The sequence below is a fragment of the Rhinoderma darwinii genome, chromosome 4, assembly GCF_050947455.1.
Source record: "Rhinoderma darwinii isolate aRhiDar2 chromosome 4, aRhiDar2.hap1, whole genome shotgun sequence".
NCBI classification, from domain to species: Eukaryota; Metazoa; Chordata; class Amphibia; order Anura; family Rhinodermatidae; genus Rhinoderma; species Rhinoderma darwinii.
This window is the reverse complement of record NC_134690.1, coordinates 51,889,422-51,903,220: the sequence shown is the minus strand read 5'-3', so window position 1 is coordinate 51,903,220 and position 13,799 is coordinate 51,889,422. Positions and strand designations below refer to the sequence as shown.

Sequence of the window (13,799 nt, the reverse complement as noted above, 5' to 3'; positions counted from 1 at the left end):
CATTTACATTAAGTAACTCACCAGTGACGATCTCAGATTCTAGTTGTTCTTTTTCACTTTTATTCCCCATCTGGTCCAGACCTCTATGATGACTTCTCCCGGCCACAGCCCATTTCTGCAGTTTGCAACTCCATGTCTCCAGCTTCTTACTGTTCAAACATTTCTGCACCTATAAACAAAGATAAAGTTATCATGGTGCCAGACACTGCACACCTAAATATAATAGCACCATACACTGCACCTGATTATAATAGCACCATACACTGCACCTCTAATTATAATAGCACCATACATTGTGTCCCACACACACACACGCACACACACACACCGTGCCCCCTGTAGATAGTGCCCTCCATAGAGCCCCCTGTAGATAGTGCTCTACATAGAACTTCCTGTAGATAGTGATCCCGTAGAGCCCCTGTAGATAGTGCCCCACATACAGCCCCATGTAGATAGTGTCCCACATATAGCCACCCCTGTAGATAGTGCCCACATATAGCCCCCTGTAGTGTCCCATATATAGCCACCACTGTAGATATTGCCCCACATATAGCCCCCTCTGAAAATAGTGCCCCACATGTAGCCCCCCTTGTAGATAGTGCCCCATATATAGCTTCCCTGTAGATAGTGCTCCACATATAGCCTACCCCTGCATATAGTGTCCAACATATAGCCCATCCCTGTAGATAGTGCCCTACATATATCACCCCTTATAAATAGTGCTCCACATACAGCCCACCCCTGTATATAGTGCCAAACATATAGCTCCCCTATAGTGCTCCACATATAGCCCACCCCCGTATATAGTGCCTCACTAACAGCTCCCCATATAGTGCTCCACATATAGCCCACCCCTGCATATGGCCAACCCCTGTATATAGTGCCTCACATATAGCTCCCCATATAGTGCTCCGCATATAGCCCACCCCTGTATATAGCCCCCTCTGTAGATAGAGCTGACCTCTGTATATAGCCCCCCTGTAGATAGAGCTGACCTCTGTAGATAAAGCCCCCCCTGTAGATAATATCACTCACATTTTTATTAGAATAAAAAAAAAAACTTGACACACTCCTGCTCCCACGCCGTCCAGTGGCAATGTAGACCTGATATCTTCTGAGCAGGTCTGCTGGAGTTACATCCTCACGCTGCTTGCGTCGTTGAAAGGCGCTGATTGACATGGTAAGTCATTCTGCTCTGCCAATCAGTTGCTTTCATAGACGCAAGCATCGCGCCGCTTGCGTCTATGAAAGGCCGTGATTGGCAGGGCACTATGACTTGCCCTGTCAATCAGCGCCTTTCAACAATGCAAGCGGCGCAAAGAAGTAACCACATCGCTTGAGTCGTTGAAAGGCGCTGAATAGCCGGGCACAGAACGTACCCATCCATTCATCTCCTACAGTGCAGGAGGGGATGCTGGTGACATTGGCGCCGCCACCCCTCTTAGAGAGGTAGTAGGGCGCTGTCATGGATAGTGAAGTCCTGGCAACCCCCCCACTTTCCCCCTTAGTTGCGTCTGGTGCACATGCCCCGCCTGTCCCCCCTAGCTACGCCCCTGCATGTACCCCCAAAAAGTACCACAAAAAACATGCCCACATATTACTAAATTGACGGAAAATTAAAAAGTGACGATGCAAAAACAAATAATTTCAGTTCAAATGTGTTTTTATTGTGCAAAAGTCGTAAAACATAAAAAACCTATACATATGTGGTATCACCGTAATCGTACTGACCCATAGAATAAAGGTAACATGTTATTTATGCCGCACGGTAAACAGCATAGAACTATGGCGGAATTGCTGGGTTTTTTTTCTATTCCCCTCCAATAAAAGTTAATCAAAAAATTATATGTACCCGAAATGGTGCCATTAAAAATTACAAATGACTTGTTTGCTCCATCGTTAAATAATTATTTAATTATTTAATTATTAAAAAATACAACTAATTCCACAAAAAAAAAGTCCTCGGCTATGTCGATGCAAAAATAAAAATGTTATAGCTCTTCAAATGCGACGATGGAAAAACGAAAAAAATAGCTTGGAAATTAAGGCCTAAATAGGCTGGTCACTAAGGAGTTAAAGGCCAAAATAACTGTTTCATGAAAGAATAAAGGACTTGAGATGAGCAAACCTATTATCACATTAGGTCCAAATTTCCCAAAAGCTTAAAATTCGTCAAAATGTGAAAGTTTTGGTGTTCGCAGCGCAAGAATTGTCAAAATGGTGGCCACCGGTGAGCGCTCTCCGCCAATTTGCCAATTATATAAAAAAAAGAGGGGAGAAGAGGATTATTAAAAAAAAAACAAAAAACTAAACATACTCACCACCTTCCCTGGTCTCCAGACGTGTCCCTGCCGGAAAGTGAGATGACGTAGCTGTGATCGCTGCAGCCAATCCCAGGCCGCAGTGATCACATGGGACAGCTACGTCATCTCACCTGCCGGTAGCGACGTGTCGCTACTGTAGTACAGCGTATGTGTTGAGTGTGATTGTTCTTATTTTTGTGAAATCGCATGTACCCTGATTGCCTTGTTTGACCCTCTGATGTTTTCAAGGACTGTAACCAACTTAGATTCAGTCCTAGAAGACGTTAAATAGTCTGATAGGCCTATCGGGGGACCTGCGATACGCAAAACGAATTTAGACCGAAACGAACGGCCGATTTAAAAGTAAATTCGCTTATCACTATTAAGGACTCTGCACTGCAAGGCAGCAATGCTAACCAATCTGCACTGTGATATTGTAAATACTTATTATTAACACTATAGCAGGAGATGTCACTTCTGGTCATATTTGTGACATCATCAGATAAAGTACAGGAGGCCATTGTTACCTCACTGCATGATGTCATAATGACTGTGACTCTATAAGAACTGGGGTTTAGGGGGGGGCGACTGCTCAGTCCAGGATATGAAGATAAACAGACACAAGATACTTCACCATGAGGATCTCACAGGGAATAGCGGAAGCTTCTGATGTTTGTGAAGTCACCAGTCGGAATCCGGAACACTGGAAGAGGAGAACTTCATGCACGAGACGCATGGCAGGGGAAGAACAACAGGAAAACCGGGGGCTTATATACACGGTGATAGGAGGTTCAGTCATTTACTTTCAGGTTTTGGGACCAAGAAGAAAAACAGTAATGTGGAGGAAAATCTGCCACCATGATGCCAGCAGTCTCCAAACATTGAAGGTATGTACATAATATATATGTTCATTTAATCTGAAAATGTGGGATATTTGAGAATTTGGGGGTTTGTTATACATTATGGCCCATATTTACTGGGTAGTTTATGTCAGTTTATTTTGTAAGTTAACCAAATAAAGTTGCAAACGGTGACATGCAAGAAATTTGGTGTAAAATGTATCTTCTCTCGTCACTTGACAAATTTAAAAAGTGACTAAAAAGTGGGCGTGGTCTCCAAGGAGACATAGATTAAGTCCCATTTATTAAAGTAAACTATGTTAAAATGGCACAAATTTTGCCCTTATTATTTTATTGCAGGGAGGAGATCTGGACGAGCGGCTGAAGATGAAGTTGAGAACTGTGAGATTGATCAAAATCGTATGTAACGTGACAATTCTATTTATAATTCTATATTTGGTGCCTTCCGATGTCATAATACACTGATTATACAGGTCAAGGCAAATACATGGAATTAGAGATGAGCGAATCGGGACAACCGACCCGGTTTCGGTCCGAACATCGCGAAAAGTTCGCTTCGCAGCGAATCCGTACTTCACCGGGTACAGCCGAACACGTTTTGACCGAACCTGGGCGGGCAGAAAAAACATTACAAAAATATTATACTAATCGGCAGCCACTTGTCTCTATCAATCACTGATAGAGAAAATAGGCTGCTGATTAAAAATAAAATAAAAAGCATTTCATGCGTACCTGGTCGTTGTCTTGGTGACGAGTCCCTCTTCTTCCTCCAGTCCGACCTTCTTTCCTGTGATTGGCTGCAGCGGCCGCGGCAGCCTGTGACTGGCTGTAGCGGCCGCGGCAGCCTGTGATTGGCGGGAGTTTGGCGTGAGTACGAATGGCTTTGGTGCTGTGCACCCATTTCTCTCCTTCTCAGCATTTAAATCAGGGGTCTCAAGCACGTGGCCCGCGGGCCGCATGCGGCCCCTGGGGCTGTCATCTGCGGCCCGCGGGACACAGAGCCGCTAGTATCGGCTCTGCTCCGAGACTCTGCAATTCCCTGACATCGTTGTCCACATACGAACAGCGATGTCTGGGGTTTCCCCAGAGCCGGAGTCCCGGGCAGAGCGCTAGCGTACAGGCTCTGCTCCTGGACTCGGTGGAATTCCCTGACATAGCTGCCCATATATGGACAGTGTGGGGAAGCCCCAGACATCCCCCAGACATCTGCTACCTTTCATGACAACCCTCTCTCTCCTCAGTCGGTGGTCCGAACGGAGGACCCCCTAGGACGCAACTGAACTGGCGGGCTGACGCTAAGGTTTACACGAAGTCCAGCTAATAGTCCGATAAAGTTCCGTCAACCCGGGCCATTCCTTCTGCCTGCTCCTGTTCCAGCAAGATTCATCAACAACAATTCCATGCTGCTGATTAAAAATAAAATAAAAAGCATTTCATACGTACCCGGTCATTGTCTTGGTGACGAGTCCCTCTTCTTCCTCCAGTCCGACCTTTCCCGCCGCGGCAGCCTGTGATTGGCTGTAGCGGCAGCCTGTGATTGGCGGGAGTTTGGCGTGAGTACGAATGGCTTTGGTGCTGTGCACCCATTTCTCTCCTTCTCAGCATTTAAATCAGGGGCTCAAGCACGCGGCCCGCGGGCCGCATGCGGCCCCTGGGGCTGTCATCTGCGGCCCGCGGGACACAGAGAAGCTAGTATCGGCTCTGCTCCGAGACTCTGGAATTCCCTGACATCGTTGTCCACATACGAACAGCGATGTCTGGGGCTTCCCCAGAGCCAGAGTCCCGGGCAGAGCGCTAGTACAGGCTCTGCTCCGGGACTCGGTGGAATTCCCTGACATAGCTGCCCATATATGGACAGTGTGTCAGGGTCTTCCCCAGAGCGGAGTCCCGGGCAGAGCGCTAGTATCGGCTCTGCTCCAGGACGCTGCGTAATTCCCTGACATAGCTGCCCATATATGGACAGTGTGTCAGGGTCTTCCCCAGAGCGGAGTCCCGGGCAGAGCGCTAGTATCGGCTCTGCTCCGGGACTCTGTGGAATTCCCTGACATCGCTGTCCACATATGAACAGCGATGTCTGGGGCTTCCCCAGAGCCGGAGTCCCGGGCAGAGCGCTAGTAGGCTCTTCCTGGGACTCCAGCTGGGCTCCTAACATGCCTGGGACTCCTGCTCTGGGGAAGCCCCTGACATCATTGTCGATGTATGGACAGCGATGTCAGAGGCTTTCTCAGAGTCCCGGAGCAGAGCCGATAATAGCGCTCTGCCCGGGACTCCGCTCTGGGGAAGACCCTGACACACTGTCCATATAGGGGCAGCGATGTCAGGGAATTCCACAGAGTCCCGGAGCAGAGCCTGTACTAGCGCTCTGTCCGGGACTCCGGCTCTGGGGAAGCCCCAGACATCGCTGTTCATATGTGGACAGCGATGTCAGGGAATTCCGCAGCGCCCCGGAGCGGAGCCGATACTAGCGCTCTGCCCGGGACTACGGCTCTGGGGAAGCCCCAAACATCGCTGCTCGTATGTGGACAACGATGTCAGGGAATTACAGAGTCTCGGAGCAGAGCCGATACTAGCGGCTCTGTGTCCCGCGTGTAAGGGTGCACTCGTACTTACCTCTCCCTGGGGGGCCAACGCAGGAATACGGGCTTGTCGAGCGGCTCAGAAGTCGGCTCGGGACGAAGGAGCGTCTTAGGCGTCATGGCAACGGCCGCACTGCCGACAGCCATGACGCATGCGCCCAACGGCAAACAGGGCGAAGTCTCGCGCTGTGGGACTTGGAGGAGGAGAGAAGAGGAGGGACATGGCCGGATGACAGGGAGCGCGGCAAGCGAGGGGGGCGGAGCAAGCGAGTGGCGCGAAAAAGGAGTAGGACGGAGAGGTGACAAGAGACAAGAGGAGAGGTTTAAGAGAGCAGGTGTCTGGACCGGAGAGAGAGACCGCCGAACACGGGTCCGGACAGGGAAAATGAGCTGCAAGGAAGGTCGCAGGGAGAGAGGAGGCAGAAGCCTGACAGCACGTGGACTCCCCACTGCAGCCTTGGAGACAGAGGACAAAAGAACAGCACGGGTGTTGCTGCTACAACCCTTCAGAAGGACAGAGGACCTGCCGGAGCACAAGGAGTGTGCCAACAGCCACAGGTACCGTGCCCAGACCTTAAGACCCCTGACAAAGAGCTAGAGTCCCGTCTTAAAGAAAGTACCCTTGTCCTAGTCAGTGACTGTTTCCTGGAGTGACGTCCCTCGCTAACTACTGCCACCGTACGCCCAGAAGACTAGTCCCAAAAGGGACAAACAACTCATCCTGAGCTAGGCCCAAAGGCAGGGCGGACTTGCTAGCTTATTAACCGCGCCAGTGTCCCTGCGTGTCCTCCAGAGTAAACACTGCATGTAACCCTTGCATGGAACTGTTGTTGATAAAGCACCGCATGTAACCCTTGCATGGAACTGTTGTTGACAAAGTACCGCCTGTAATACTTGCATGGAATTGTTGTTGATGAATCTTGCTGGAACAGGAGCAGGCAGTAGGAACGGCCCGGGTTGACGGAACTTTATCGGACTATTAGTAGGACTTCGTGTAAACCTTAGCATTAGCCCGCCAGTTCAGTTGCGTCCTAGGGGGTCCTCCGTTCGGACCACCGACTGAGGAGAAAGAGGGTTGTCATGAAAGGTAGCGGATGTCTGGGGGATGTCTGGGGCTTCCCCACACTGTCCATATATGAGCAGCTATGTCAGGGAATTCCACCGAGTCCCCGAGCAGAGCCTGTACGCTAGCGCTCTGCCCGGGACTCCGGCTCTGGGGAAACCCCAGACATCGATGTTCGTATGTGGACAACGATGTCAGGGAATTCCATAGTCTCGGAGCAGAGCCGATACTAGCGGCTCTGTGTCCCGCGGGCCGCAGATGACCGCCCCAGGGGCTGATGACAGCCCCAGCGATAGCTCCGCAAGGACCCGTGACGATGCTAGTAGGTACGTTAGTCACTGATTCCCACGACGCGACCCGTGGGCCGAGAGTGTGACTCTTACCCTAGGGTAGGCTGCCAGTAGCAAGTAGCTCCCGCCGTGACTGACCGCGGCGTGTCCCTAGCCAAGCCGGCAACGTGGGGTTAGGCACAACCTCTCTCCGGGGGACTTCCAGCGGGATCGAAGTCCTCAACCTCAGAATTCCTGTCTGCTCCATAGAAGAAGATTTACTGTTATCTGCTCGCTGAAGTAAAGAAGTATAAAAGAAGGTGTGTCTCTGTCATTTCGTAGCGACAGCGGTAGTTCCTCCTACATAAAATTGCCTAGTCGGCAGGATCCGAAACCTCGCCGCGATGGAACCGTCCAGCAGCGGGACATTACCGCCGACCCCGACTGTCATGATACCCATGGGGGCAGCCCTAATGAACATTCCCAAGTTTGACGGGAAGAGTGTATCGATCGCGGACTGGACGGAACGAGTTCGTACTGAGGCCCGGTTATTCCAGGTACCGGTGACCCACCAAGCCGACCTGGCCTTCAACTCACTCAAAGGGGACGCGAGACAAGCTGTCTTGGTTTTACCGCTAGAACACAATGACACTCTAGAAGCAATCATCAGCCAATTGGAATCCCTCTATGGAGATGTCACCTCAGCCGCCGACCTCCGGAAGAAATTTTATACCAGGGTACAGAGGAACGGGGAATCACTCCAGCAATTTGCGGTAGGATTACAAGGAATGTGGAGTCGACTAGTACGGAAGGATCCCGCGGGGTGCGCAGCCTTAACAGAGCCGGACCGAATAGTGCGAGACCAGTTTGTATCCGGACTAGACAGCCGAAACCTGAGGCGCGCCGTAAGAGACCTCGTCCGGGTAACCCCCGCCGCCACGATGAGTGAGGTGTTACGAGAAGCGCTCAAAGTTCATCGAGAGGAGTTGGGAGAAGCGAGTAAGGCCCTGCAAAAAGTGGGTGCACCCGAGCCATCTGCAAGGGAGACCGGACGGCCAGAAGCGGTGTTCATAGAATTCACCCGGGATGTCAAGGAGGCTATTCGGGAATTGAAGACCGATGTCGCTCAATTAAGAGTAATGGCCGATCGACAGGAACATCTTTCTAGTCCACCCCGATCGACACAAGGAGGGCCTCGACGCTGTTGGCAGTGTGATCAGCTGGGTCATTTCGCCAGAGATTGCAGGATGAGACGCTACCCAAGACGGGAACAGCCACCTTTAAACTAAGGTACCCCCTCGCTGAGGGCCAAGCAGCGGGCATTCCATCGACGGACCCAAAAGAAAGGGTGGAACTTTTGACAGGAATATGCCCCGTAGTTACAGCCATGATCGGGGAGGTTAACGTTCCTTGCCTTATCGACACTGGGTCGGAGGTAACCACCATGACTTATCAGTTGTTCCATGAATAGTTCCAAGGTCGACAGACTCTAGAAGCCCCTTGGATTGAACGTACGGCGGCTAATAGCCTTCCAATTCCCATTGCCGGTGTTACGTGGTTAGAATTAGAAGTATTTAATCGTAATTTTCCCCGTGCTGGTATTGTGGTAGTACATAATTGTGCAAGGCCGGGTATGCCTGTTATAATTGGCATGAATGTGTTGCAGGAATTACATGGTATGATGTTCAACGAGACGAGCGGTGCCCGGTGAGAGGAGCTGGCAACCGATCAGACCGCCCGGCAAGCTTTGTTTCAGGTGCATCAAATCTGCCAATGACAGGCTGACTTGAAGACGCTACAGGGCCGGTGAGGGCTCCAGGTAAGGCAGTGCTGCAAGTACCACCTCTACAGGAAGTCGCCATTCCCCTCTCCGTAGGGACTCATCATTGCTTAAAGGATGCCATGGTCATGGTGGAACCCATGCGAAGTCTCAAGAGTACGCCACCCTGGGTGGTAGGAAGAACGGTGTGTCGGATAACCAAAGGAATGGCGACCGTCAGAGTGCTGAATCCGACCCAAGGGGTGATCGAGATACCGGCCGGCACGGTGCTAGCTAATGTTGAGATGGTGAGGCCCGAGGACGTGACGGACCCAGACATGGCCGAAACGTTAAAAGAGACATCGTTGAGAGATGAAGGGAGTGAGGCCAACGTGAACGAGCAGACTGATCGACTGTGGCGCCAACTCGAACTGGACGGAATAGCCCCGGATACCAAGTCAGAGGAGCAACTGAGGACGCTTCTGCAACGCTTCGGCTGGGTTTTCGCTCAGCATGAAGAGGACTTTGGGTGCACCACTACCATCAAACATGGGATTCACACGGGGGCGGCGCCGCCCATCAGAGAGTGATATCGCAATATACCCCCCGCGCTGTATCGAGAGGTAAAAGAGCTCCTCTAGAAGATGTTAGACGGACAGGTGATTCGAGAGAGTCAGAGCCCATGGGCAGCCCCGATTGTGCTGGTAAGGAAGAAGGATGGGTCACTCCGGTTTTGTGTGGATTACCGCAAGTTGAACGCCTGTACTCATAGGGATGCCTACCCACTGCCCCGAGTGGAAGAATCATTAACCGCCATGCAGGAGGCTCGGTACTACACGACGCTCGATTTAGCAAGTGGGTACTGGCAGGTACCCATGAAGGAAGCGGACAAGGAGAAGACGGCGTTCATCACTCCCTCAGGCTTGTTTGAATTCAATCGGATGCCGTTCGGGCTAACAAATGCGCCCAGTACATTCCAACGGCTAATGGAGCATTGTCTGGGAGATCTAAATTATGAGTCAGTCTTGATCTATTTGGACGATATTGTCATTTTTTCAAAGACCTTCCCAGAACACATCTACAGGTCGTGTTGGAACGATTGGGAAGGTATGGACTCAAACTAAAACCCAGCAAATGCCGACTGGGCCACCAGCAGATCAAATACTTAGGCCATGTCGTGAATGCAACAGGAATTGCACCTGACCCAGATAAGATTAAAGCCATACAGGAGTGGGCCATTCCGCAGAACACCACGGAAGTACGAGCCTATCTCGGGTTGGTCGGTTACTATCGGAGGTACATCCGAGACTTCTCCAAAATTGCAAGTCCTCTGAATCAGCTCCCCTGTGGACAACCCACCCAAAAGAAGGGGAGCCGAAGCCCCAGTGTAGTGGAACAATGGCAGGAGCCACAACAAGCGGCATTCGAAGCATTGAAGGCACGACTGGTGACCGCACCCATCCTCGCTTTTGCAGACTTCGCTCAGCCATTCCAGCTGTACACTGACGCCAGCCTGAAGGGACTGGGAGCAGTCCTGGCCCAACAGCAAGGGGACATGGAACGCGTCATCGCCTATGGTAGTCGTAGTCTGCGACCATCAGAACGCAATCCAACCAATTACAGCTCGTTCAGGCTCGAGCTATTGGACATCGTGTGGGCTGTTACCGAACGGTTTGCCGAATACCTGGTCGGAAGTCAAGTGGAAATTTACACGGATAACAATCCCCTGGCGTATCTTGGAACGGCAAAACTGGGAGCGATGGAACAACGATGGATAGCCCGACTGGCTCGATTCAACTATACCATTCGTTACAAGCCCGGTAAGAACCATAACAACGCAGATGCACTCTCCCGACAGCCGTGTGAGACCCCGGTCGGAGAGGTGGACGAGGAATTAGAAGAAGTAGAGATACCCCCATTACGTGTGGTTCATCCCCCACTGCAGCAGCAGCGGGTAGTGACAGCAATACAAGGGATTGAGATGTATGATAGGGCCGAGTGGAAGAAGCGGCAGCAGCAAGACCAGGATATCCAAACCATCGACAAGTGGGTGCGTCGGCAGGGAAGGCCCACGAAAGCGGAGCGAAGCAGGTTGTCAGCACCAGCTAAAGCATTGGTTCGGCAGTTGGAGCGACTGGAACACCATGATGGAGTATTGTACAGAAGAGTGTGGGTCCCACGGGAATTTCGCGACATATGGCAGTTGGTATTGCCCATCGCCGACATCAAACCCATATGCAAGTGGATGCACGAGAACCGAGGTCATTTCACGGTGCAAAAGACTGTACAGATCATCCGGAATCACTTCTATGCTCCAAACTTGGAAAGAATAATGGAAGATGTCTACAAGGAATGCACGGAGTGTGTCTTGCACAAAGCGACGGAACAGCCGGAGAGGCCCATGACCATCGTGACGGGTGAGCCCCTAGAACTGCTGACGATAGACTTTTTAACAGTCCAAGAAGTTACCTCAGGGAACCGATATGCGTTAGTATGCTTGGACCATTATTCGAAATTTGCCGTGGTGATTCCTACGGGGGACCAGACTGCGACGACTACCGCGGCTGCACTGTGGAAGCATGTCATCCGTCCGTATGGGTGCCCCAGACGCATCTTGTCGGATAAAGGACCGAATTTTGAGTCTGATCTCTTCCAGGAGCTGTGTATCTTACATGGAATTCGGAAATCCAGAACGACCCCATATCACCCCCAAGGGAATGGGGCTTGCGAACGATTCAATCGCACCTTACTCGGCCTACTAAAGACCATCGGGGATGAACGACAGGAACGGTGGCCTGAATATGTGGACGTCCTGGTATGTGTCTATAACAACACTGTGCATCGAACTACCGGGTATGCACCATATCAATTAATGTTTGGCCGACCAAGCCGAGTTCCTTTGGATCTTCTGTTAGAGACGCCGGAGGTGGAAGTCAATCGATCACCGTCACAATGGGTACAGGAACATCAACGACGGTTGAGCGCCACGAAGGGCGAAATGGAGAAAGCTCAGCCCACGGAGAGCTTTCCCCTCGTGGAAGAACGCCAGCAAGCATTTCATACAGGGGATCAGGTGCTGGTGCGGAATCGCAGGGCGGCACGTGGCCGTAAGCTGGAACCCCGATGGGAGAAGAAACCATATGTGGTGGTAAAACGCGTTGACCCCGGGCTTCCTGTGTATGAAGTGAAACCAGAGGGTGACCAGGGACCGAGCAGAAGGCTGCATCGCAACCTATTGCGGCCATGTACCTTTCGGACACCAGAATCCGTCACGTCATCAAGGCAAGAAGAACCGCAGAGTGCTCCGCCGACAAATATTGACTGAGATTGGTGGTTGGTGGTTCCATCAGACGACCTTAGCGTACCCTGGGCGTCACGACCGACAGGGACAGAGAACCCAACGGAGTGCGTGGAAACACCTGCAACGGAAGTGAATCGTGGACTGCGTTACCCCCAGAGGTGTACTCGCAACCCACAACCGGCCTATTTGCAAGACTATGAAGTTTAGTGCAGAGGACTGCACTTGATAACCAAGGGGGAAGTGTAAGGGTGCACTCGTACTTACCTCTCCCTGGGGGGCCAACGCAGGAATACGGGCTTGTCGGGCGGCTCAGAAGTCGGCTCCGGACGAAGGAGCATCTTGGGCGTCATGGCAACGGCTGCACTGCCGACAGCCATGACGCATGCGCCCAATGGCAAACAGGGCGAAGTCTCGCGCTGCGGGACTTGGAGGAGGAGAGAAGAGGAGGGACACGGCCGGATGACAGGGAGCGCGGCAAGCGAGGGGGGTGGAGCAAGCGAGTGGCACGAAAAAGGAGTAGGACGGAGAGGTGACGAGAGACAAGAGGAGAAGTTTAAAGAGGCTCTGTCACCAGATTTTGCAACCCCTATCTGCTATTGCAGCAGATAGGCGCTGCAATGTAAAAGTAAAAGTATTAAAAACGCCCCGATGTACGCACATAATACACACCCACTTGGACTTTTGCAAGCCTCATTTGCATAACTACAAAAATGGTCATAACTTGGCCAAAAATGCTTGTTTTTTAAAAATAAAAACGTTACTGTAATCTACATTGCAGCGCCTATCTGCTGCAATAGCAGAAAGGGGTTGCAAAATCTGGTGACAGAGCCTCTTTAAGAGAGCAGGTGTCCGGACCAGAGAGAGAGACCGCCGAACAGGGGTCCGGACAGGGAAAGTGAGCTGCAAGGAAGGTCGCGGGGAGAGAGGAGGCAGGAGCCCGACAGCACGTGGACTCCCCACTGCAGCCTTGGAGACAGAGGACAAAAGAACAGCACAGGTGTTGCTGCTACAACCCTTCAGAAGGACAGAGGATCTGCCGGAGCACAAGGAGTGTGGCAACAGACACAGTTACCGGTCCCAGACCTTAAGACCCCTGACCAAGAGCTAGAGTCCCGTCTTAAAGAAAGTGCCCTTGTCCTTGTCAGTGACTGTTTCCTGGAGTGACGTCCCTCACTAACTACCGCCACCGTACGCCCAGAAGACTAGTCCCAAAAGGGACAAACAACTCATCCTGAGCTAGGCCCAAAGGCAGGGCAGACTTGCTAGCTTATTAACCGCGCCATTGTCCCTGCGTGTCCTCCAGAGTAAAGCACTGCATGTAACCCTTGCATGGAACTGTTGTTGATAAAGCACCGCATGTAACCCTTGCATTGAACTGTTGTTGATAAAGCACCGCATGTAACCCTTGCATGGAACTGTTGTTGACAAAGTACCGCCTGTAATACTTGCATGGAATTGTTGTTGATGAATCTTGCTGGAACAGGAGCAGGCAGAAGGAACGGCCGGGTTGACGGAACTTTATCGGACTATTAGCTGGACTTCGTGTAAACCTTAGCGTCAGCCCGCCAGTTCAGTTGCGTCCTAGGGGGTCCACCGTTCGGACCACCGACTGAGGAGAGAGAGGGTTGTCATGAAAGGTAGCGGATAGCTCCGCAAGGACCCGTGACG

At 51.5% G+C, this 13,799-nt stretch overlaps 1 protein-coding gene across 1 annotated transcript in view; it reads left to right on the top strand.

Moving 5' to 3' along the window:
- Positions 1–12,155, top strand: part of LOC142760409 (uncharacterized) — a gene marked incomplete at its 5' end in the record, with an annotated part of 42,640 nt that extends 30,485 nt beyond the window's left edge. Inside the window, 7 exon segments of the mRNA XM_075863593.1 lie at positions 3,503–3,562; positions 7,450–8,207; positions 8,543–8,669; positions 8,948–9,399; positions 9,454–9,904; positions 9,907–10,590; positions 11,449–12,155. Of these exon segments, the coding sequence (XP_075719708.1) occupies positions 3,503–3,562; positions 7,450–8,207; positions 8,543–8,669; positions 8,948–9,399; positions 9,454–9,904; positions 9,907–10,590; positions 11,449–12,155 (3,239 nt within the window).
- Between the last annotated feature and the right edge of the window lie 1,644 nt (positions 12,156–13,799).